Raw genomic sequence first — 26,235 nt, 5'->3', positions numbered from 1 at the left:
TCTATGACTAATCAAAGCAATATGTGAAGTAACTGGAGTTCTCTTTTTTCTATGCTGATTTGAAAATGACACATGGAAAAAACTACCCTTCACAAGAATTTTTTTAATGATTTGTTGAGCACGTGTCGGTAGATGAAAAACTCTCATTTTTCTTCTGCTACAATGTTATTACCAAGCATAGATTAGAATCACACAAGTCACATGAAGAACATTTGCCTGTTTAGTGTGCTTATATTTCTAAGGGTCAGGATTTATCTTTTGAAGCATCAATTCCGGACCTGGCGCCTGGGATTCTTTCAAGAACCACGCAATGGCTTATGTACACGCTGGTGTTTGCATTAGCTGCAAGGCAGTATATGGTCTACAACCTTGGAAAACAGAAATCTGTAAATGTACAATTATTATTGAGTCTTACCTTTTCTTTATGTCCTGGTCCATTATTTGGTACTAACATCAAATCCCCCTCATCCTTGGTTAGGGACCTGGCAATGCATGCTTTTTGACTTTCCATTGTATTTAACCTTTCCCGTAGTGTTTTATTCTCCTTTTGTAAAGCTTCCAGTGCTCGAAGCTTTTCTCTTAATGCTGTATTTTCTTTCTGTAAGCTCATAAGTTCAGAGACCTTAGAATTATCAACTTTCTGCCCACCCTCTCTCTGCTGATCCAGTTCTGAGACCACTGCTTCAAACTTCTCCTTTAATGCAGCACTTTCTGACACTGCAGTAGACAACTGCATACTGACATGCTCCAACTCACCCCTGGATTTCGCAAGGAGGTCTGTGACTTGCAACTTCTCCAATTCCAACTTCTTAACTTGGTACTTAAATTGCACTACTTCTTCCTTCAGATCCAATTTGTTTTTCTTTGAGTCTTTTCTTTGTAGTTTCACAGCATCAAATTCAACCTGTAGCTTTGTCAGTTTTTCACTGAGGTTTTCTTTCTCATGCTTTGCACTAGATTGTAACTCCTCAACTTTCATTTTCAGCTGTATTGCTGTAGAAGTCTGTTCTTCAAGGAGAGCTTTGGTGGACTGAAGTTGTTGATCAAGCAAATCTTTTTCCTCTGACATACTCTGCAGTGTACTTTTGAGTAATTCATCTGCTTTTACTGCCTCTTCTTCTTTCCTGAGCATCTGTTCTTCCAAAGAAGCAAACCTGCTCTTCAGCTCATTCAGGACTTCCTCCAGTTTAATAACATTGTCTGCTTCTTGAACTTGCATCCTGTCCTTCTCTTCAACCAGTCCTGCAAGTTCTTGCTTAAGTTTCACCAGTTGTGTGTCTGTGGCTGATTTCTCTGACAAAACCTGCTTAAGATTTGTTGATGCGTCTTCCAGTGAACTTTGTAATACTGCAATGTCCTTCTCCTTGCACCTTAATGTGTTTTCCTTGCTATCCAAATAATTTTTTAGAGAAGCAATTTCTTCTTGATAAGAAATCAGTTGCGTGCTCAGATCTTTAATATCAAGTCTAGCTGCACACAAGTCTTGTTTGTGGCATAATAAGGTCTGTGAGAGTGTTTTCTTCTCTTCCTCGAGTTCTACCTTCTCCATCAAACAGACCTCCAGTTTCTTTTCTACCTTATCCCGTAGAATTTGAATATTACTAAGTTCTTCTTCAAGGCATCTTAGTTCTTCTGCAAGGTTTGACTCCTTGTCATCCTTTCTGTCAATATTCGTCATCTGCAGCTGCTTCCTAGAATCTGGTGATTGAGTTAACTTGGTCTGAAGAGATGTCAGTAACTCTTCCTGTTCCTCCACCTTTTTCTGGCTTTTGTCGAGCTTCTCTTGGAGGACAATGCATTGTGACTGCAGCTGCTGGTGTCTAAACTCTTGTGTCTCACTCTCTAACAAGTACTTCCGCTTCTCAGCCTCCAGGACTTTGCACTTTTCAGTAAGGTCCTCTAGTGACTTTGCTACAGCCACCGTCTCCCTAATGGACTGATGATGTTCATTGATGATTTCATTCATCTCATGCTCCTTAGACTCCAAAGCTGCCTTGACTTGGTTAAGCTCAACCATGATCTCCCGCTTGGACTTCTCTAACTGCTCCCTCATTTCGTTGTGTCTCTTGGCTAGGCTGGCGAGTTCCTCTTCATGAGCCTCTGAGAAGGCAGCTTTCAGTTCAGCCTCTGTGTCTGCTTGCTGCTTGCTCTCGCCCTCCTTCTCAGACAGCTTTTGCCTCAGGTCATTGACCAGAACATCAAGCTCCTCAAGAGTTTCATTCAGAAAGCTTTTGCTGTCTTGGAGCTCTCGTACTTGCCTTGCTTGCTCCTCCAATTGTTCATGATGTTTCTTCTTGTCTCTTTCCAGCTCCTCCCAAAGCCTTTGCCTCTCCTCTTCCTTTGCCTTCTGTGCAGCGGACATCTCCTGCAGTGCTGTCACATGGCCTTGCTGTTCCTTCTCCAGCTTATCGATTTGGCTTTGCAGCTCTGAGTTAAGCCTCTGTAGGTCAACTTCACGTTTTTCACTGGCTACTAAATCATCCAGCAGACTACTAACATATTGGAAATTTCCACTGGATCCCATATATCTTTTCTGAAGTATTACATGCGATGAGGCAGAGAGATCAGAGGAGGAGTGTTCTTTTGCATTTTCTTTGTGTTCATTTGGCATACGTTCAGATGCTCCATCAGAGGAACTTAAATATGTTAATCTCCTATCACCATTGGACACAGAGGTTGACACTTTCCGTGGCTGTGTTCTTTGAGTTTCTTGGCCTCCATCAATTTTTTCTGCATCTTCCATCTAAATGTGATAAGATGGTCAGAGAATGAAAAACCAATTAGGTTGGAGGTAAAACATGCTATAGTATTTTAATTCAATCTGGAATCTTTAAGACAAACTTTGCTGAAACAGATTCTTTTATTCCAAAATGTCAAGAATGATTTCCAGTTCAGCAGGGCTGACTGAATTATAGACTTGCATAATTTAAACTTCTATGCAAATACATTTATTTAAAATTCAATTAAAAATATATCTGGTTGACATCAGTTAGTGGAGGTTAACATATTCATAATACATGTTACATATAAATGGAGACATTGGGCTTGATCAACAAAGAATGCAGTTTCAGTCCTAAACACCACTTACACCTTCAAACAGGGTATGTTGGGGAAACGCACAAAAATTTCTATGAGCATTGCGCCCAAAATGTGCAGACCGTAAAAGCATAAAGTTTGTGTAGAAATGTTAGTGCAATTGGTAACATAACAGCTCACACCCAAATATGGGACTAGAACATGCCTAGCACATCTTGTGCAAATATAGAATTCCACTGGATTTACCAGAAGGACTTACCGTAAAAAAGGATTTGTGAATTTTTTCCTAAAATAAGGTATTTTTGTTATTCCATTTGTAATGAAGACATCTTTTAAGGATTGCCAGTAGGAGTGGGAAAAATGTTAATTACCTTGCTCACCCTGGTATTCCCAGCAGAAGGATTATTTGACCAAGAGAGTCAGGATATAGAGGTAGAATGCAAAACGATGGGGTCCCCTGCAGAATGTGATGCAGGACCCAGTAGTCAGCCATATCTCACAGATATTCATTGGCCTCAGGCCAAGTGGTGGCCCCCTGAAATGTTCCCTCCCCTCCCCCCACGGTGCATGGACTATAAAGGTTTACATTACGCCCCAGATGGAACATCGTGCCACAAAAACTGTTCTTCTTTGAGTATCAGGAATCCCACCCTCAGGTGTCTGACTGCGAAGAAATGAGATGGACTGTGGATTAATAAAAAGTAGACCAAAATGACAGATGGAATCATGATTTTTACTGAGCCTCATTCCAGCCCATCGGTTTCAACCACCATGCCCTCAGAGAGAGGCCAGCGATATGCACTAAGCTTGCTCCTCATGGGAACAGGCCACCCCAAAGCTGTTAGGACAGTACCCATATAAAACAAAACATTACCAACTCCAGACCGGTTTCAGCCTATTTCGGCCTCGCCAGTAGAGTTAACTTGGGTCCTCTGGCACAGTGAGGAGTGGACCCACATCTAGGCACTTTTTATTTAACTCAGAGGAACTCTATAAGTGTGATGGGTCTGCCCAGGCGTTGGTCCCATGGTCACTGCGCCACTGGAACCAATCTACACCCACGGCAGAGGTGCAAGTAGGATGAAACCGGTCTGGGGTTGCTTGTGTCCAGTTAAAAAGGGAGCTGTTTTTACAGGAGTACCACCAAGGCTGATTTGCACACGGCTGGTTCCAGTCTGAAGTCACGTGACAGGCAAAAAACAATAGGCTGGAATGCTCTGCTGAGTAATTACCAGTGGCTGAGATTAATTTATGCACTACTCCAATTATCTTTGTTTTTCTCACATAAAAAAGTAAGCAGCTGCTGCCAACTGACTCTGACCCTTCAGAAAAGTTGCAAAGCTTGTGCAGTTTTAAAAAATAAGAGTTGCTATGTCAGCAACTTCAACCCACACCTAGGACCCATATTTATACTTTTTTTGCGGCACATTTGCGTCATTTGTTGACGCAAATGCGGCACAAACCTACAAAATATAATTGCATTTTGTAAATTTGCGCCGCTTTAGCATCAAAAAGTGACGCAAATGTAGCACAAAAAAGTATAAATATGTGCCCTAGTTGCTAGGAGTACCACATGGTAACACCCTTCCTACCCCAGGCCGTCCACTTGTTTCTGATGTTACTGAGCTCTAGTTCAGCACTTACAGAGGCAGGTACCACAAAGCAGAAAAAGCTAATAGGAGTTCAGAGCTCTCAAATCACTTACTTTTCCATGTTGCAGATGATTTCAATCCATTATCGTAAAAATGTCCAGGATGAACCAGTAGAAAATACACAGATGGAATATAGACATTGTGAAGTAGCCCTGATAAATCAGTGAGGTAATTAACTCATGTTCAAGACCACAGCTTTTCAAAGCTGCCAATTCTCTCATGGTCTCCAGCTTCTGACATAGACCCTGAATTAAAGAGCCAGGACAAAACATGCCCACTGAAGATATTTATATTTTAAGGCAGAGAGATGTCAAAGGGGCTCACAGGAAGAGTATATGGTGGAGGAGAACAAGGTATCAATTTTGAGAACAAACGTCCAACACTGGCCAAGCCAATATGCCTGGATCTTTAGCAGAGCTTTCAGTTTTGATAATGCTTGTGTTCTTATGAACCATGCTTACTAAAAACAAAGTATTACAAAAGCATTCAAACATCGGTGCTCAGTGCCTGCACTGGTGGCCATCTTGGAAAGGTTTTTGAAAAAAAACATTCCAAGATGGATGCCCCTGAACATGCATATGGGAAAACATCTGTGAATAGTTTTTGACATCCTTTATTATTATTTTATTGTCTGAAAATGGCTGATGGTCATTTGGAACATTCAAATAATAGTATGGAAAAGATGCAGTACACATGAAGATAAGCGAGCAGCTCAGTAGCATTGCGCTGGGAACTGCCAAGTCATTACATAACATGTCCACTATTTTTAGCAAAATGCTGTCACTTACACACATTGCTACCAACTGCTGACCATGCTTTATGCTCTGGTTGATAGACACAAAATATGACACTTAACCAACTGATGAAGACCACTGACCAAAAGCACTTATATGTATGTGTGCTACCTATTGTTTAAAAAACATTAGTCTAGCAACACAGATAAAGCACTCCAAAAGCCACCTTTAAAGAATTTGACCTAATAAGTTAATTGAATTTTAATAGAAGTTGACAGAGCAAACGTTTCGGATGCAAGAAATGCAGGGTTGCAACATTTGAGCTGTCCCTGGCACTTTACTAGAGATTGCAGCTTTCACAAAGCACTGGCAAATCCAAAAGCCGCAGTCAGGGCCAGACTGGGAACTAAAAGCAGCTCTGGCAAATTTTGTCAGACCAACCCCCATACGGTGCATAGCGAGCGCAGCCAGTGAGCTTCACCACTTCAGCAGGGATTGGGTTGTGGGGCTAAAATAATGCAATCCTTATTGGAGCTCTTCAATGTTTCCCTCACTGTCATCGTCCAACAGTGCCTCCCATCTATACATTCTCTCTATAGCCCCTCTCTCAGATGTCATTTGTTTTATAGCACCTCTCATACCAGTGTGGGGTGTCAGCGCACTTTACATCACACACATACTGAGACAATGAAACATATGTGTGTAAATAAGTGAACAGAAAATGTTACACACAAAAAAGGGGAATACAAGGTGTAGGTAGGCATTTTGTAAGAGTGCTTGGTCCTGGGAAGCACAAACACAGTATTTAGAATGTAACATAGTGGTTAGGGTTGACTTTACTAATTAAAATATATTTCTACCCAAACAAGCCCTTTTTAGCAAGATTAGGATACTGAAAGGCTGGGAAAAAACATATTTTTCTAACCTGGACCATGCAGCTTGCATGCACCTCCTTGATGTTAGTTCAAACTGTGCTAGATTACTATCATAATTTATGAACTGCGCAGTAACAAAAGGATCTCCATGACAAAACCAGTATCCCATTGAGCTATGCACATAAAATACTGTTTTGTGACCTGCTTAATTCAAGTTCTTTGCTGCAGGTATATTAACCCTCTGCACTATCTTAGATGTGTCAAAACTGCCACTAGACAAAACACTTATCTCTCTCCAGCAGGTACATTAATCACCAGTTACCTTGGCATTTTTATTGTTGCCTGAAAACTGTTGAATATACAAGCAACTCTGCAGTGCTTCTAAAATTGCTGCACTGCTACAAACCGGCTCCTAGTAACAAAAGCGCCCCCGCCCCACCTCTGCAGCCTCCCGGAGAAATGCCCGATGACCATTACGGCCAGTCCACATGGACAAGAATTACTGTGGGAAACCTGGCCTGATTGCAGAAGCCCCCTAACTTTGTGCTCCCATTTTTCACTCATACTGGTGTCCTGGGCACTGATAAAGAGTCTCAGGGCCTCTGCTGTGATTAAAATGGTATATGCAAATTAGGCAAACTACAATTGACTTGCCAACCTACCTTTAAGTCCCTAGTATATGGTAGGGTATGCAGGTTTTGGGACCCAGCATAGATAGTACCCCATAAGTGTACTGCTGTTGTGCCCAGTGTCATTTTAGAGGCAGGCCAACCTTGCTGTCTGCCTTTAAATTAAAGTTAACCCCATATTCGACTTTGGAATTAAACGTACTTCCAAGGTCTAAAACTACTTTATCTTTTACATATAAGTCACCCCTAAGGTGTGCCCCTGGGGCTGGGTGCTGTTAACTATAAGCAAGGATTTTATAAAAGATGTTTTATAGGCCCTGGTGTGGGAAAAGTAGCCAAATTAATTTTTCCCCACGGAAGTGAATGAGCTCCATAGGCTAACATGGAGAGACTTTATTTTAAAATAATAAAGTCTTAATTTCTATAGGAATGAGCTAACTATTTAAGGTTTGGTATCAAATGAAAAGTTATAATAAATCCAACAACTTGCCACTATTAAACGTAATATAACTTGTACCTGGAAATAATTTTAGAACTCTTGTTAAAAGTTACCAACTTCAGCCTTGTAGTGCCCTTCTCTGGTTGGCCAGCCTCCGGCAGCCTGGCCAAGCTGCCTTGATGAGGTGTGAAGTGGCCTGGACTGAAGACAAACAAAGTGCCTGAGGCCTGATTAGCGTCAAAATAAATAATGTTAACCATGTGGGGGAGGCGTAGGGGAAAGAGGAGGTTGTGTGTCAAAGAATGGCGCTAGTCATGTTAGAGTCAGAAAAATGACTCTAACCTGACAAGCGTCATTTTTTGACGCACAACCCCCATGGACATGACTCCTGTCTTAGTAAAGACAGGAGTCATGCCCCCCTGCCCAATGGCAATGGCTAAATGTTATTCCAACCACCACCGTGCACAGTCGTTGCCCAATGCCTGGCTGGGGTGGGCCAGTCCCTGCGGGCAACCCCTATAACCACCAAATCCAGCGATGTGCACAGCTTTTGGCCGTGCGCAGCCGGAGCTGTCCGCATGGGGGTAGCGGTCTCCAGGGCCATCAGTGCCTCCTCTAGGGCCCCTCTAATGAGCATAGCCCTTGGAAGGTGGTGCTCCCCAGGGCTTTGGGGTGTGAAATGGGCCCCCTTCATTCTTTTAGTATAGCCCCAGGGAGGTGGTGGCCCCCAGGGCTGGGAGGGCACGCTGCCCCCAAGACTTTAGTTCCAAGCCCCGGGGAGGTGGAAATTCCTCGGACAGCACGGGGGCTGCACAGCCCACCACATAATATTTGTTCTAAGTCCCAGGGAGGTGGCACTCCCTGGGCACTCCAATAAAAACTTGTTTTAAAAAAAAAAAGATTTTTACCATGGATTTGCAACGCAGCACCAAAGCTAAGGGGTCACGGTGACTCTACCCTGGCCCCGATTCTTTATTTTTAAACTTTTTTCTTTGACTTGGCTGAAGCCAAATCCCAACATGGCCTTAGTTGTTGAAACAATCAGATCTCAGCATGAGATTGGGAAGGGTTGCAAATCCTTCGCGTCCCTATATATACAAATTGCATATTAATTTCTCTAAAACTACTGAACAGATTTACACCAAAGGATAAAAATGCCTCTTTCTGGACCAAGAGCTACCTTTCTGCCAAATTTGGTGCAATTCCGTCTAGTGGTTTTGATGCTATCGCTGTTCAAAATCCCTATGGAAAAATGAAAGGGGAAAACGTGTTTTGGGACACCCCCCTTTTCTCTGCCCCCACTTGACAGATCACCAAGCAACTTACCAGACAGCAGCTGAAGTAGTGACCACTGTTGCTTTTTGGAAACCTTTGGGAAGATTCATCAAACTGCACCAAAGTTGTTAGCGAAACAAAAAATGCTTTTTCTATAGAAACTGAGAGCCTCATTTCGAGTTTGGCAGATGGGAAAGCCTGCCCACCAAACTCCCGACAGGGTGGCCACTCCCTTCGTTGCAATCACCCCGCCAGAGTAAGTAAGGTTTTCCTGGTAGGTCACCCTGAGGTTTCCGCCCGCCGGCCTAGAGGGGAACAGGCTACAGGATTGTCTCTGGCTCAGAATCGAGCCGGCGGAAATGCTGTAGCCCAGAGGGTGCACCAGCACCCTTGCAATGTTCACTGTCTGCAAAGCAGACAGTAAACATTGTGACAGTGCTGTGCAGCGGGGCCCCTACACTGCCCATGCCAAGTGTTACCGCCATGAAAAGGCTGGCAGAGAACAAGGTTGTTTTCCTCAGGAAAGCACTGCATCTAGCGCTGCCCTGGCGGATTACTATATCCACTACCGCCAGGCCACCAGGATCATGCATCCTGGTGACTGCCAGGGTTTTAATGTGGGGGTCGGACTGCCGCAATACTGGCGGTCCTGACCGCCTCTGCGAGTGTGGCGGTCTGAAGGCGACCACACTCGTGAGGAGGTCCTAGGTCCTAACTATAAATACCTAGTGCTGACCGCCACTAGGTTTTATATATATATATTTATATATATTTACCTATATTGGAAAATGTCACTTACCCAGTGTACATCTCTTCGTGGCATGAGACGCTGCAGATTCACATGCTGTGCATTATCCTGCCATCTAGTGTTGGCTCGGAGTGTTACAAGTTGTTTTTCTTCGAAGAAGTCTTTTCGAGTCACGAGACCGAGGGACTCCTCCCTTTCGGCTCCATTGCGCATCAGCGTCGACTCCATCTTAGATTGTTTTCCCCGCAGAGGGTGAGGTAGGAGTTGTGTATATAGTAAAGGTGCTCATGCAATGGAGTGAGTCTGTATGTACATAATGTGTATAAAAAATAGTATATATCTACAAATATACAAATGTACAAGTTTCATCAACTTATAACGGCTACAGGCTCCCGGGGAGGCGGGAGGGCGCATGTGAATCAGCAGCGTCTCATGCCACGAACAGATGTACACTGGGTAAGTGACATTTTCCGTTTGATGGCATGTGTAGCTGCAGATACACATGCTGTGCATAGACTATTAAGCAGTTATCTCCCCAAAGCGGTTGTTTAGCCTGTAGGAGTTGAAGTTGTTTGAAATAATGTTCGTAATACAGCCTGTCCTACTGTGGCTTGTTGTGTTGTTAACACATCTACACAGTAATGTTTTGTGAATGTATGAGGCGTAGACCATGTGGCTGCCTTACAGATTTCTGTCATAGGTATATTTCCTAGAAAGGGCATTCTGGCGCCTTTCTTCCTAGTGGAGTGCGCTTTTGGCATAATAGGTAGATCTCTTTTTGCTTTAATATAGCAGGTCTGAATACATTTCACTATCCATCTGGCAATGCCTTGTTTGGATATTGGATTTCCTGCATGAGGTTTTTGGAATGCTACAAACAATTGTTTTGTTTTGCGAAATTGTTTTGTTCTGTCAATGTAATACATTAGTGCTCTTTTAATATCTAATGTATGTAAGGCTCTTTCAGCTACTGAGGCTGGTTGTGGAAAAAAGACTGGGAGTTCTACTGTTTGGTTTAGGTGGAACGGTGATATAACTTTTGGTAGGAATTTGGGATTTGTACAGAGAACCACTTTATGTTTATGTATTTGTATAAAGGGTTCTTGTATAGTAAATGCTTGTATTTCACTTACTCTTCTAAGAGATGTGATAGCTATTAGGAAGGCTACTTTCCAGCGTAAGTACTGTATCTCACAGGAGTGCATGGGTTCAAATGGTGGACCCATGAGTCGTGTCAATACAATATTGAGGTTCCACGAGGGGACTGGTGGTGTTCTTGGGGGTATGATTCTTTTTAAACCCTCCATAAATGCTTTGATGACTGGGATTCTAAAAAGTGATGTTGAATGTGTAATCTGCAGATAGGCAGATATTGCTGTGAGATGTATTTTGATAGAAGAAAATGCTAGTTTAGATTTTTGTAAGTGTAATAAATAGCTTACAATGTTTTTTGCGGAAGCATGTAGTGGTTGAATTTGATTATTATGGCAGTAATAAACAAATCTTTTCCATTTGTTTGCGTAACAATGTCTTGTAGTAGGTTTTCTAGCTTGCTTAATGACCTCCATACATTCTTGTGTAAGGTCTAGATGTCCAAATTCTAAGACTTCAGGAGCCAGATTGCTAGATTGAGCGATGCTGGATTCGGGTGTCTGATCTGCTGTTTGTGTTGAGTTAACAGATCAGGTCTGTTTGGTAGTTTGATATGAGGTACTACTGACAGGTCCAGTAGTGTTGTTTACCACGGTTGGCAAGCCCAGGTTGGTGCTATTAGTATTAGTTTGAGTCTGTTTTGACTCAATTTGTTTACCAGATAAGGAAGGAGTGGGAGAGGGGGAAAAGCGTAAGCAAATATCCCTGACCAACTCATCCATAACGCATTGCCCTTGGACTGAGGGTGTGGATACCTGGACGCAAAGTCTTGGCATTTTGCGTTTTCCTTTGTTGCGAATAGGTCTATTTGTGGTGTTCCCCAGCTTTGAAAGTAAGTTTGTAGTATCTGGGGATGAATTTCCCATTCGTGTGTTTGTTGGTAATCTCGACTGAGATTGTCGGCCAACTGGTTTTGAATCCCTGGGATGTACTGTGCTATTAGGCGAATGTGATTGTGAATCGCCCAATGCCAAATCTTTTGTGCTAAGAGACACAGTTGTGATGAGTGTGTCCCTCCCTGTTTGTTTAGGTAATACATTGTTGTCATGTTGTCTGTTTTGACAAGAATGTGTTTGTGGGCTAATAGCGGTTGAAATGCTTTCAATGCTATAAACACTGCTAACAGCTCTAAATGATTTATATGCAGTTGCTTTTGTTGAACGTCCCATTGTCCCTGTATGCTGTGCTGGTTGAGGTGTGCTCCCCATCCCATCATGGAAGCATCTGTTGTGATCACGTATTGAGGCACTGGGTCTTGGAATGGCCGCCCTTGGTTTAAATTAATAGGATTCCACCATTGAAGCAAGGAGTGTGTTTGGCGGTCTATCAACACTAGATCTTGGAGTTGACCCGGTGTTTGTGTCCATTGTGTTGCTAGGCATTGTTGTAAGGGACGCATGTGTAGTCTTGAGTTTGGGACAATGGCTATGCATGAAGACATCATGCCTAGGAGTTTCATTACAAACCTCACTTGATAGTGTTGGTTTGGGTGCATGTTTAGTATTACATTTTGGAAGGCCTGTACCCTTTGTGGACTTGGAGTGGCAATCCCTTTTTGTGTGTTGATTGTTGCTCCTAAGTATTGTTGTATTTGACATGGATGTAGATGTGATTTTTGGTAGTTTATAGAGAACCCTAGTTTGTGAAGGTTTTTCTATGACGTAGTTTGTGTGTAGAAGACACTGTTGCTGAGTGCTGGTTTTTATTAACCAATCGTCTAAGTAAGGGAATACATGCATGTGCTGTCTCCTGATGTGAGCAGCTACTGCTGCAAGACATTTTGTGAATACCCTCGGTGCTGTTGTTTTGCCGAACGGTAATACTTTGCATTGGTAATGCACGCCTTGGATTACGAACCTCAAGTATTTCCTGTGGGAAGGATGTATGGGTATGTGGAAATAAGCATCTTTGAGATCTAATGCTGACATGTAGTCTTGTTGTTTGAGCAAGGGAATCACGTCTTGAAGTGTCACCATGTTAAAGTGATCTGATCTGATGTAAAGATTTAGGCCCTCATTCTAACCCTGGCGGTGTAACACCGCCAGGGCAGAGGAAGCACCGCCAACAGGCTGGCGGTGCTTCCAGGGCCATTCTGACCGCGGCGGTAACGCCGCGGTCAGAAAAGGGGAACCGGCGGTTTCCCGCCGGTTTCCCGCCGGTTTCCCGCCGGTTTTCCCCTGGCCCAGGGAATCCCCATGGCGGCGCTGCAAGCAGCGCCGCCATGGGGATTCCGACCCCCTTACCGCCAGCCTGTTCCTGGCGGTTTTCACCGCCAGGAATAGGCTGGCGGTAACGGGTGTCGTGGGGCCCCTGGGGGCCCCTGCACTGCCCATGCCACAGGCATGGGCAGTGCAGGGGCCCCTTAACAGGGCCCCACCATGATTTTCACTGTCTGCTGAGCAGACAGTGAAAATCGCGACGGGTGCCACTGCACCCGTCGCACCCCTGCAACTCCGCCGGCTCCATTCGGAGCCGGCATCCTCGTTGCAGGGGCATTTCCGCTGGGCCGGCGGGCGCTCTTTTGGAGAGCGCCCGCCGGCCCAGCGGAAATGTAAGAATGGCCGCCGCGGTCTTTTGACCGCGGTGCGGTCATTTGTCGGCGGGACATTGGCGGGCGGCCTCGGCCGCCCGCCAAAGTCAGAATCAGGCCCTTAGTGTTCTGAGGTCTAATATGGGTCTCAGTGTTTTGTCCTTTTTTGGAATTAGGAAATACAGGGAGTAAACACCTGTTCCTTTTTGATGGTTGGGTACTAGTTCTGTTGCTTCTTTTTGTAACAATGCTTATACTTCCAGTTGCAACAGATCTAAGTGTTGTTTGGACATGTTGTGTGCTCTTGGAGGCACATCTGGGGGTAAATGTAGGAATTCTATGCAATAGCCATGTTGGATAATGGCTAGGACCCACGCGTCCGTAGTTATGTGTTCCCAGTTGTGGTAATCATGTGTGAGTCTCCCCCCCACTGGTGTTGGGTGGTGGGGGGTTTTGACGTTGAAGTCACTGTTTAGTTTGTGGGGTTTTTGGGCTCTGGAATTTCCCTCTTGTTTTAGGGAACTGTCCACCCCTATATTGTCCTTGAAAACCTCCTCTCTGATATTGGCCCTGATATGTGGGTCTGACTTGTGAGGTGGAGGGCTCTGTGGTTTGTGCCCGAAACCCCCCTCTAAAGTGTGGCTTCCTAAAAGTGCCTCTGCTCTGTGGGGAGTAGAGCGCGCCCATGGCCTTGGCCGTGTACGTGTCTTTCTTCAGTTTTTCTATCGCTGTATCCACCTCCGGCCCAAACAATTGTTGTTCGTTAAAAGGCATTTTCAGCACAGCCTGCTGGATTTCTGGAGGTCCATAGCCACGCGTGTCTTCTAATGGTTACCGCTGTGTTTACTGTCCTGGCCGCTGTATCTGCTGAGTTCATAGCCGACCTTATTTGGTTGTTGGAGATAGTTTGGCCCTCCTCCACAACCTGTTGGGCACGTTTCTGGAACTCCTTGGGAAGGTGTTGAATGAGATGTTGCATTTCATCCCAATGTGCCCTGTCGTATCTTGCCAGTGGAGCGTTTGAGAATTGGCAATTCACCATTGATTGGCTGCCTGTGCGGCCACCCTCTTGCCTGCTGCATCGAATTTCTGACTTTCTTTGTCGGGCGGTGGTGCGTCTCCAGAAGTCTGTGAGTTTGCCCTTTTCCGGGCTGATCCTACTACCACCGAATCAGGGGTTAACTGTTGTGTGATGTACACAGGGTCCGTAGGGGGAGGTTTATATTTCTTCTCCATCCTAGGTGTGATGGCTCTGCTTTTGACTGTGTCCTGAAACACCAGTTTTTTTTAAAAATCTGTTTATTAAACACAACACACAAACAACAGTACATTTCCCTTGAATTAGTAAGAGAGTAAACATTTTCTCTTTTCATGTGCCTCTACACGTACTTGTAATTTCTATACAGCACGGTTACAGTTTAATGTACTGACATACAACTTAACTTGGTGCATTTTATAACAATAGGCATATCTATGATATGTGGGTCTGACTTGTGAGGTGGAGGGCTCTGAGGTTTGTGCCCGAAACCCCCCTCTAAAGTGTGGCTTCCTAAAAGTGCCTCTGCTCTGTGGGGAGTAGAGCGCGCCCATGGCCTTGGCCGTGTACGTGTCTTTCTTCAGTTTTTCTATCGCTGTATCCACCTCCGGCCCAAACAATTGTTGTTCGTTAAAAGGCATATTCAGCACAGCCTGCTGGATTTCTAGAGGTCCATAGCCACGCGTGTCTTCTAATGGTTACCGCTGTGTTTACTGTCCTGGCCGCTGTATCTGCTGAGTTCATAACCGACCTTATTTGGTTGTTGGAAATAGTTTGGCCCTCCTCCACAACCTGTTGGGCACGTTTCTGGAACTCCTTGGGAAGGTGTTGAATGAGATGTTGCATTTCATCCCAATGTGCCCTGTCGTATCTTGCCAGTAGAGCTTGAGAATTGGCAATTCGCCATTGATTGGCTGCCTGTGCGGCCACCCTCTTGCCTGCTGCATCGAATTTCTGACTTTCTTTGTCGGGCGGTGGTGCGTCTCCAGAAGTCTGTGAGTTTGCCCTTTTCCGGGCTGATCCTACTACCACCGAATCAGGGGTTAACTGTTGTGTGATGTACACATGGTCCGTAGGGGGAGGTTTATATTTCTTCTCCATCCTAGGTGTGATGGCTCTGCTTTTGACTGTGTCCTGAAACACCAGGTTTTTTTTTAAATCTGTTTATTAAACAAAACACACAAACAGCAGTACATTTCCCTTGAATTAGTAAGAGAGTAAACATTTTCTCTTTTCATGTGCCTCTACACGTACTTGTAATTTCTATACAGCACGGTTACAGTTTAATGTACTGACATACAACTTAACTTGGTGCATTTTATAACAATAGGCATATCTATAGTTTTGCTTAAGTATGTTTAATGGTATTCTAAGTGATTGCGGTAACATTCAGCTGTGTAGGCGTGAAATATGTTAATGGTTTGCTTGCGTGTTATGTGGTTTGTAATGGGGCGAGGGCAGGGCTGACAAAGCAACGGCAGCCACTATCAGCTTACATGTTCGCATCTGGGTGGAACTACGCTTGTTATCCAACTGTATGTTTTTGGGCTAATATGACGACGTCAACTGAGGTATTACGTCAAGTGTGATATGGCCCTTGTCGTGATTGTTAAGTATTTACTAGAAGGGCATTTTGTTCATGCCACGTATTCCAAGGGGGGTATTTATCATCTCTAGACTCTACTTGTACTACAAAGTGGTCCCAGTGTTCGGCACCCTCTTGTATCTGGCCTCTAAGTTGCAGCTGTCTTAGAGTGTAGGCGCTTTGCTAGTGTGGAGCTGTGCAAGGCTGCAAGCCAGGCGGAATAGGGGGGGGGCATTAGGGGCCTTCCAGTGTGTAGCGATCAATCGTTTGGATATTACAAACGCAAGATCTATAAACTTGTGAGTGTGTTTTTCATTCTTGCCCCGGTATCGTATACCCAGCAAGCAGGATTCCGGTGTGGGTGCAAGCGTGTTATCTATTATGTCTGCTACCGTCTCGGTAATGCGGCACCAGCCAGTATTTATTGTGTGGCATTCCCAAACCATATGGTAGAAATTAGCAGCGGGGTAGCACATCTAGGGCATTCTGGTTTAGAGTTTGGGTATATTTTGTTGATACGGGCCGGAGATAGATATGCTTGGTGGATGTAATTGAATTGAGTGTATCTCAGTCTAACGTTACGGGATACGGATTTAATTGCGGTGAGGGCAGCTTCCCAGGACTTCTGGTCGACTGGTGTGGGGAGGACACCATCTCAGCGGCTTTTAACTTGGGTCAGAGCAGTACAGGTATCTGTTAGGAGTATTTTATATAATTTAGTAATGCTGCCCTTTGTGTTTCCTATAGTGAGTAATGAGGTGAGTAGAGGGGATTTGTCGGGTTCATTTGGGTTGCACCCCCAGAAGTTTTGTAGAAGTTTGTTAATGGCATTAAATGTTAAGAAGGCCCCAGGTTGCATGATACCGGTAGATACAAGCTCTGCAAAAGTGCTTGCTTTAGAGCTCGAGTACAGGTCCCCCATGTTCAATGTCTTGGTTACCCTTATATCATGGTGATAGGAGAGAGCTTGGACACCTGGTACCTGAGCCAAAGGTATTGCTAGTGAGTATGGGGGAGTTGGGGTTTGCCCTGGACATATGTCCGCCAGCAGTATCTGGCTGTTTCTAATAGGGGATTGTTATTAGACGGGTAAGGAGGCCTGGACATAAGTGATGTCAATATCGTTTGTGGTGCCGTAAAAGACGTTGTCGCTATATACTCTGGGGTGGGCGGTTCGCCAAGCCACATGGTTACCCATTGGAGTTGGGCTGCTGCGTAATATAATTCAAAGTTCGGCATGCCGAGCCCGCCTTCCTCCTGTGGATATTGTGTAATGGCTAGCGCTACCCTACGTCTGTCCCTGCCCCATAACAGATCTGTTAGCAGGGAGTGTAGTTTATGAAAAAACGAACGTGGCAGGGATATCGGGAGCGCTGTGAAATAGTATAAAAATCTAGGTAATATTAACATCTTAGCTATGGCCATACGGCCCATGGGTGATAGTGGAAGGGAGCTCCAAAATGTCATAGATCCTCGAGTTGAGTGTAGCATCCTATCAAGGTTGCCCTCTCGTAGGTCTGTCATGGAATGGTATACCTGAATCCCCAGATATTTAAAGGTCTGATATGCCAATGTCAATTGGTGTAATGGTAATGACGTTTGCCGTTCAGTAGGTATACGGGTAAGCGGGAAAATACATGATTTCACCCAATTAACGCATAGACCAGAGGACAGAGCGAAGTTATCCAGGATTTGTATAACTTCTGTGAGGGAGGAGGTATAGTTACGCAAGTATATTAAGGCATCATCAGCATATAAGGAAATAATATGGTATGCGTTGGATTCTTGGATGCCCCATCTGCATGCGCAGCTACGGAGTTTGATTGCCAATGGCTTCATAGCTATTGCAAATAATAAAGGAGATAGAGGGCATCCTTGTCTGGTGCCTCTACCGATGGGGAACGCCTCCGATAGCACTTGGCCCGTTTTGACGCGAGCTGTTGGTTTGGCGTATAGAGTGGCAATCCAGCTGATGAAACCGTTTTGAAAGCCGAACGCTTTCAGAGTGCGGAAGAGATACTCCCATCCGAGCATATCGAATGCCTTCTCTATGTCCAGTGCTACAGCCACTGCCTCAGCTTCTGTGCATTAGGCGTCTTATATTTAGAAAAGTGTTCCTCCCTAGTACAAATCCAGATTGGTCATGATGGATTAAGTCTGGTAAATAAGGGAGTAGTCTGTTTGCTAGGATTTTCCCCAGGAGTTTACAGTCAGTATTTAACAGGGAGAGTGGTCTGTAGGATTTGACATCAAGTGGATCGTGTCCCGGTTTTGGCAGTACCACTATCAATGCTTCACGCATGGAGTCTGGTATCTGTTTTCTATTTCGTGCCTCATTGAATACCTCGATCAAGGGCTGCAGGAGATGGGCGGATAGTGAGCTATAATATTCCATTGGTAGTCCGTCTGATCCAGGGGTTTTGCCACGTGCCATTTGAGAAAGAGCTAAGCGCAGTTCTTCACTAGTAATGGGACCATCTAGTGTGGCTGCGCTATCAATGATATTCATATTTTGGGGAATCAATGACAGAAGTTTATACAGTTGTTGCTCATTTGGAGGACTAGTGGGCTGATATAGGGAACGATAATACGTATGAAAGGACTTATTGATTCCAGCTTGAGTGTTAATCACTTCTCCTGAGGGTGTTCTTATCGCGCCTATAGGTGAGGACTGTATTGGTTGGCGCACCAACCATGCTAGTAGTTTGCCCGATCTGTCGCCTTCTGCGTGCTGTCGGGTTTTAAAATGTCTGTAGTCATGTCTGCTGAGTCTGGCTTCAGCCTCTCTGTAGTCAGATTTCAGGGAGTTTAATGTTTCAAGCGAGGTCACGTTAGTAGTGGCCTCGGTCTCTGCCTTGCGCATTTTAGATTCTAACTCTAGTAGTTCCCTATTAAGCATTCTTTTGACCCCTACCGAGGCTGCTAGGCAGTGGCCGCGTATAACCACTTTGTGAGCGGCCCATTCCATGGTGCGCGCTGTTGTTGTGTTTTTATTTAAAGCAAAGTAATCCGACAAGCATTTAGCTAGTTCAGCATGAAAAGGAGATCTATGAGGGCATCTGGTTGTAAACGCCATGTGGGAATGCACGTGTGTGTGCGGCCCATTCTCAGGGTAGCTTGGAGCGGATTATGATCGGATATGGTGCGAGCCAGGTAGCCTGATGTAGTTATTTTTGGGATTATGTCATTTGATGCGAATATCATATCTATTCTAGTGTATAATTTATGCACTGGGGAGTAGAAAGAGTATTCGCGATGTGTGGGGTGGCCAGTTCTCCAAATTTCTCTTAGCCTATTATTAGAGGCCCACTCTGCAAGTTCGAGTGAGGCACGTTTAGATAGGGTGTTGTGCAACGGAGGGATAGAGCGGTCTCTGTGAATGTCTAATACGCAATTAAAGTTGCCGCCCCAAATGGCATCCATCTCCGGGTCGTTGAGTTTGCTACTGTTAAGTGTCCGTAAAAATTCCCATTGATTTGAATTGGGGGTATATATTGATGCTAATGCCATGGGTTCCCCGTCTAGGGCACCCTCCAGGAGGACATATCGACCATTTGGGTCACATTGTACGCGGGACGTAACGTAAGGGACCCCAGGGGCTATCCAGATCGCTACTCCCCGGGCGTATGTTGAGAAGGTGGTACCATATAATTGCCCCTTCCATTTTACTTTTGTATATTCCAAAAAGGACTTAGCCAGGTGTGTCTCCTGTAGCATGGCGTAATGTATTTGATGTCTCCTAAGGTATGCGTGGATCTGTTGTCGCTTATGCGGGGATGCCATGCCCCTTATATTCCATGTGAGTATGTTATATTGTGGGTTATACTGTTGTCTCTGGGCTGCCATGGGGTATTTGTAATTTTGTGCATGGTCTTTGTGGGTTTGGAGGTCCGAATCTTTTTGTATTAATAATGTATTTCATGCCCATTGCGCCTAGCCAGTTTATACTGCGGTTATCTAGTTTGTACCTGTTGTTAACATAATAGTGTTGTTTACTTCGAATACTATAAGCTAAATTATGCCTCATGGTTGTGACTCTGCTAATTAAAACAATAACATTAACTATATCTAACAATAACTGTGGCAAGGGCTTTGATGATACAATACTTGCCAACCAGGTGGAACGGTCCATATGGTGCGGGGTGTTTCAAATAAGTAAGTTCAAGTCAATGCTGGTCCCGACCCGTTGTGCTCTTGTTGAGATTGCTACTTTCTGGGGACAACCGTGAATCTTTTGCTGCGGTCAAGGGTAGCGGTGAAGTAGAGGCAAAGCCGGTGGGCAGCAAAACGTTTTAGCAGGCGATTAGTGGCTTCTTCTGTAGGATGTGAAGTCATGTGCTGTTGTGTCCGAGACTGGTTTGCATTAGTAGATGTCGTCTGCTGTCCGTGGAGTAAGATTGGGGCCGCAGGTGGAATCCGTAGAGTCAGAATGTACCCCTAGCTCGAACTCCAGTCCCAATTGCGTCGACACGGACCCCGGAGATGTATTGGCAAAGAGGGATGTAGTCTGCAGTAGTAAAGAGCGTTCCAAGCGAGACTGTTCCGGGGTAGGTTTAGTGTCTTGTTGCCTACGGGATTTGTGTTTGTCTCTAGGGGGTGATTTTTGTCTATGGGGCTTCTTGCATTTAACGGGTCAGCAAGTCCCTTTGCGTGTAGCCAAGTCCATGCATCTTCTGGTGAGGTAAAAAAAAAAGAGTGCAGGTGTCATCCTGTATTCGGAGTTTGGCCGGGAACAGCAGTGCGTATTTGATGTTGTGGTCTCTTAGTCGCTCTTTGACCCGGAAAAATGAATTATGCTTTTTCTGTACCTCCGCTGTAAAGTCCGGGTAGGCCGATATATCTGCTCCTTCGAAGCGCATTGGGCCTGCTTTACGAAACAGTTGCAATATGAGGTCCCTATCGCGGTAATTGAGGAGTCTTGTTATTAGTGGGGGAGGCTGAGCGCCGGGTGGCAAGGGTCTTCCGGGAACCCTATGGACACGTACTACTGAGAAGAATTTCGGGACATTGTCCTTCAGTACTGTTTCTGTTAACCATTGCTCAATGAACAGTTCTGCGCACGGGTCCCCAACCCGCTCGGGGAATCCCACGAAGCGGATATTGTTACGTCTGGACCTTCCTTCCGAGTCTTCAGCTCTGCGCTTCAGTGTCCCCAACTATGCCGTTATAGCCCCCATTTGTGACTGGAGTTTGGTTACCGCTGGTAAGAAGTGTGACGTATCTTTCTCCAAACCTGCGACCTTTTCAGCCAACGCGTGTTGGTCTGTACGCAATAGGTTAACATCTTCAATTACTGAGCCTATTTTTGCTTCCAGGGTAATTTTAGTGTCTAGTATAGCTTGTAAAATCTTTTCAAATTGCGTTGTGTGTGTTTGGAGTGTTATTTCCATCTTTTGTAGTGCTTGTTGTGTGGCCGAGGCTTCCGCAGGTGGGGGTGGGGCACCAGCATCCATGTTCCCAGGGGGTGCGCGTGGGGTCTTTGGTTTGCCCATTGATTATTTACGTGGCAGTATTACTGTTAACAATTGTCTTTTGAGAGGCTTCAATTGGTTAGGACTGAAGAGGTTTGTTCCTTTGAAGTGGGAATCTTGCTACGTATTAGGTAGAGAAGTTTCTCCGCACTCGGGTACTAGAGCGCTGTATCCGTCAGGGCTGTGCGTTGCAGCAGAGGAGTAGGGCCCGTAGCTTGGGACCCGTGAGCGCTGTTTGGAGTAGTAAGGACTGGGTAGGGGTACTTTGCTTGCGTAGTGTGCACACTTTATAATGGAGAGCCTCAAGGCTTTTAAGTCTGTTGAAAGCACTGCTGGGAGCGCTGCAGCTCGATTAGTGCCACCGGTGAAGCGCCACAGGAGGATATAGTGTCTTGCCCTTTTGTGTGTTTTATTGCTTGAGGGGTCTGTTTTAGTGTTGTGGAACTGCCTGGAGGCAGGGACTGGTACGGTCTCAGTTTTCTTGACCTTTGGTGGTCATGCCCCACGTCGGTCCTGTTCCACACTCTCTGTCTTTTCTTTTTTTTTTATTTATTTTTATGTGTCTTTTCCCCCTTTCTGCCTGGCTGTTTGTTGGTCCGGGCGTGGTCCTCAAGGGATTGCTTGCACAGCACCTCAGGGTGCTTTCAGCCGGTCGCCCCGGGTGCAGGGTCACGGGTCAGGGACACCGGCGAGGCCACACTCGCTCCAATGGGGATCGCGGCTCCAGTCAGCGTGCCAGCCCCGAGAGCATAAAGTGGTCGCGCGTCTCAGCGGCTCAAATATGCGGGGTGAGGGGAGCGAGTCGGTCCCTCCCGGGAGCGCAGCCCGTATCGGGCCGAGCACAACCCCCGGAGAGGGCGGCCGCTCCAGGCGTACGGCCCCGGAGCAGGGACACAGGCGCTGCCTCACCTGCACCGGAGTCAGCGCCTCCCCTCCTGCAGCCGGATCATTCAGCGAACGCGCCGGGAGCGCGGCCACGGCCCCCATCACAGCCGCTGCAATGCAGGACGGCGTCATGTCCCGGTGGCTCTGGCAAATGGGCCTTGTCTTCCGCGGCTCTCATCGGCCTTCCACCGGACCGCAGCCCGCTCCTTGAAGTGCCGCAGTCGGGTCTGGATGAGGCGATGTCGGCGCCCCAGTCAGAGCAGGCGGCGCCTCGCACGTTTGATGGTGCAGGCGTCTGTATTAGGATAATAAACTTGGGCCGGGATCGGAGCTGCAGATGATGCGGCCATCCCGGTCGCCATGTTGGCCACGCCCCCCCGAAATACCTGTTTGGCGTGTTTTAACATGCCTGGTAACATTGGCAAACTTTGGTATTGGCTGGGGGTAGATGACAGGGTGTTGAACAAGAAGTCATCTTCTATGGTCTCTGCATGCAATGCTACATTATGAAAAGTAGCTGCCCTGGTAACCCCCTGCATGTAAGCAGTACTGTCCTCAGGTGGTAAAGGCCTTGCCGGGTAGCAATCAGGACTATTATCTGAGACCGGTGCATCATACAAATCCCATGCATCCGGGTCATCTTGGCTCATCCCTGTGTGCGTTGGTGACTGCATCATTGGGGGTGTTGCTACTGGGGACAGATGTGGCGAGTGCGCTGGCGATTGCTGTGGCGAAAACTGTGGTGCTGTTTTTTCTTTAGCCACTTTTGCTTTTGGCTGCATTTCCGCTTCTTGGAATGCGAGCTTCCGCTTCATCTTTATTGGAGGAAGAGTTCTGATTTTCCCCGTGTCTTTTTGTATATGGAGCCTCCTCTGGGTATGGTCTGGCTCTCCCATGCCCAGTTCTTGTTCAAATCTGTGGCCTTGCAATTGTGTGGAAAGGCCTTGCTCGTCTGTATAGGAGCTGTGTTTCGGCTCCGAGGCTGCATGTTTCGGCACTGAAATCTTTTCGGCAGTCTTTTTGGGCTCCGATGAAACCTTTTTGGCTTTCGGGGTGCCGATCTCTCGGTGCCGAGTCGGGTTGGAGCCGGTATCTCGGTACCGAGTCTGTTCGGAGCCGGTATCTCGACCGGAGTCGGATGTCTTCGGCTGCTGGGAGGCCTTTTTCGGTGCCGATGTTTGGTCACTGTGTGTCATGACCACACAAACTTGCCAAGTCAAATCAAAGAAGTGCATGAGAAAAGCAAAGAGATATCCTCAGTGGAGACAGCAAAGCCCAAACTGGAAGAAGGTTTGCAGAGTAATCTTGCGCTTATTTCAAGGAAGAATCAAGAAGAGAAGATCCAAGATGGCCGCTGTGAGTCCTGAAGGTTAGTTACAGTTCTAGTCTTGCAATCGGTTGGTTGCTAGGTTACGAGCTCTCCAGCTGGAAGCCTTGCACTTCAACTGAGGTCTGACAGGAATCAGCTGTGTGGAGAGAGAGCGCGCTTCAGAACAGAAACTCCTGTGATGTAAAATTACATTTGAAGATTATATTACAGAAAACGGATAAATATTGTCAAGGTTTATTCGAAGAGTTTGATAGTAGACCGTTCCCGTGGAAGTCGGCAAGGCTACAGAGTTAATGTATGAATTAACCTTATGTTTACAAGGTTCTTGTTTAAGATATTAAAGTCAAAGAAAAAACGAACTTTAAAAGAGCAAGTATCTACAAATGTCAAGGTTATAAACAAAGGCCAAGTTTAAAGGAGAAACGAACTGTTAACAAATAAGCATTTACAAATTCAATGGTAATAAACCAAAATAGAGTTTAAAAGAGAAACGAACTTAAATAAACAAGCATTTACAACTACAAGTTATCGACAGATGTCGAAGTAAGGAAGGAGAAACTAACTGTAATAAACAAGCATTTACAAATACAAGTTATCAACAAATGTCGAAGTAAGAAAGGAGAAACGAACTTTAATAAACAAGCATTTACAAATACAAGTATTGACAGAAGTCACAATAAGACAGGAGAAATTAAATAACATCAGCTGACTTGAAGAACGCATTATCACCAACTATATATATATATATATATATATATAGCAACATAAAACCAATCTCTAACAAAGGTTGAGAAGTTCTTCCAGAATCAGTAATAAGCATTTTTTAAGAAGAGCTATCATTTATAGAGAGAAGCAAGGCTACAGAGAACTCAGGGTGAGTGAGGAAATAATAGAATTAAAGAGAATTAAGTGTTGAGAGTAGAAAGTGAAAAACTGATGTTGTATGTCCCTAGTAATTGCGACTGTGACCCTTGCAGGTGCTGTATCCAATCTTAGATGTGAAGAGGCAGACTGAGTACTGGCGTTCATCATCTCTGTGGCAGTCTCTCTACCATCCCATTCCCCTTTCCCCCTCCGGGGTACTCAGCACGAAGGATTAATATTCGTTGTGAGTAGCTCGGGTCGGGACTGAGGAGTTATCTTCTGCTTCTGAGGAAATCGAATTGAAGTATCCTGACACCGTGTTTTCGGGTTAAGCCATGGCCTGTTGGCGGTGGCGTCCCATTGGCCTTCATTATCTTTGTGTGAGTTTTTACCGGGGCTGGTTTACTCACAGTTTGTTGCATCTTCGGCTGGTCGGTCTCGGACTTGTCTGAGTCCGAATCTCGAATGGAGAATCTCTCCTCTTCTTCGACGTCGGTGTGTCCGGCCGGTGTCGACGCCATCTGGAGTCTTCTTGCTCTTCGATCCCTCAGTGATTTCTTGGATCGAAATGCCCTACAGGCCTCGCAAGTATCCTCTTTGTGTTCGGGGGACAAACACAGATTACAGACCAAGTGTTGGTCTGTATAAGGATACTTAGCGTGGCAGTTGGGGCAGAAGCGGAAGGGGGTCCGGTCCATGAGCTTTGAAGATGGACACGGTTGGGCCGACCAGGCCCTGTCGAGGAGTGGAAGCCCCGAAGGGCTGCCGGAGCTCTTCTTTCTTCGGTGTCGATTTGCTAGCACTAACCCGATACCAAGCGCAAACAATACCGTCGAATTTTCCGATGGATAACTATCTTTTCCGAACCGAAATACGGAGCGAAGAGGAACACGTCCGAACGCGATGGCGGAAAGAAAACAATCTAAGATGGAGTCGACGCCCATGCGCAATGGAGCCGAAAGGGAGGAGTCCCTCGGTCTCATGACTCGAAAAGACTTCTTCAAAGAAAAACAACTTGTAAAACTCCGAGCCCAACACTAGATGGCAGGATAATGCACAGCATGTGTATCTGCAGCTACACATGCCATCGAACATATATATATATTATATTATGTATAGAATCTAAAAGACTTCCCATCCAATCCTGTATTAAGCCCTACAGCTGAAATATAAGCTTTAATGTATATTTAAAAAATATAAAATATTTGAACAAATACATTGCAAAAAATCTGTATAGTAATCAATCAACATTAATTAATATCTAATTAAAATGACTAGCCACTCAACGGACAAATAAATCCAAAAATATACATTACTACAATATTTAACAATATGAAATACATTGTGGAACCGACATGGAAAACCGGGGGAGAAGGGACTCATAATCCCCAAGGCAGCGCTGCCTGCATTAAGACCGCCGGCACCGGCAGACTGTCGACCGGAGGCAACCTGGTTGTGCCGGTGGTTTGACCATGGCTGCTCTGCCACAGTCATAATGTGGAGGCTGTACCACTGCTTTGGCGACGGTCTGACCGCCACCAAGAGTCTGGTGGTCCAGGACCACTAGACTCGTAATAAGGGCCTGAATGTGTTGGTCTTTTCCCCTCTTTATAAGGATGCAGACCTTACACCATTCTTTCAGCAATCTTGTAAATTGTGGCTGGAGTTATTTTTGACTTAAAAATTTTTCTTCTAACTGCATCTACATTTGTATTTCTTTATATATATACTAGCATATGAAAGGTGTAAACTTGAGTAAGTTGGACTACGTTTCAGAAGAGGAAAATTACCTTGGCCCCCAGTTCAGCAGAGAACTAAATTTAAAGCTCTATGTTCAGCCTACCAAACACTTTATGGGAAAGAACTGCCAGAAATTAAACCACAGGTCATTAACATGTCCCAATCCCTCCCTACGCTTGAAATGGAGGTAAGGCTTTCTCTGTTCCAGTCTCTCAACTGTAGAACAGACTCCAGGGTTTACTCTGGATCACCAC

The 26,235-nt window shown here is 45.4% G+C and overlaps 1 protein-coding gene across 4 annotated transcripts in view; it reads right to left on the bottom strand.

The window, feature by feature from the left end:
- Window positions 1-26,235, bottom strand: part of RUFY4 (RUN and FYVE domain containing 4) — a 424,420-nt gene that overhangs the window by 46,269 nt on the left and 351,916 nt on the right. For all 4 annotated transcript variants that reach the window (XM_069227078.1, XM_069227076.1, XM_069227077.1 and 1 more), the window contains one exon: window positions 416-2,743. In XM_069227078.1, coding sequence (XP_069083179.1) covers window positions 416-2,743 — 2,328 coding nt within the window. The remainder of the gene's footprint in view (window positions 1-415; window positions 2,744-26,235) is intronic.

The sequence above is a fragment of the Pleurodeles waltl genome, chromosome 3_2, assembly GCF_031143425.1.
Source record: "Pleurodeles waltl isolate 20211129_DDA chromosome 3_2, aPleWal1.hap1.20221129, whole genome shotgun sequence".
Classification (NCBI taxonomy): Eukaryota; Metazoa; Chordata; class Amphibia; order Caudata; family Salamandridae; genus Pleurodeles; species Pleurodeles waltl.
The sequence above is the reverse complement of the archived record's forward strand: the minus strand, read 5'-3'. Positions and strand labels throughout refer to the sequence as shown.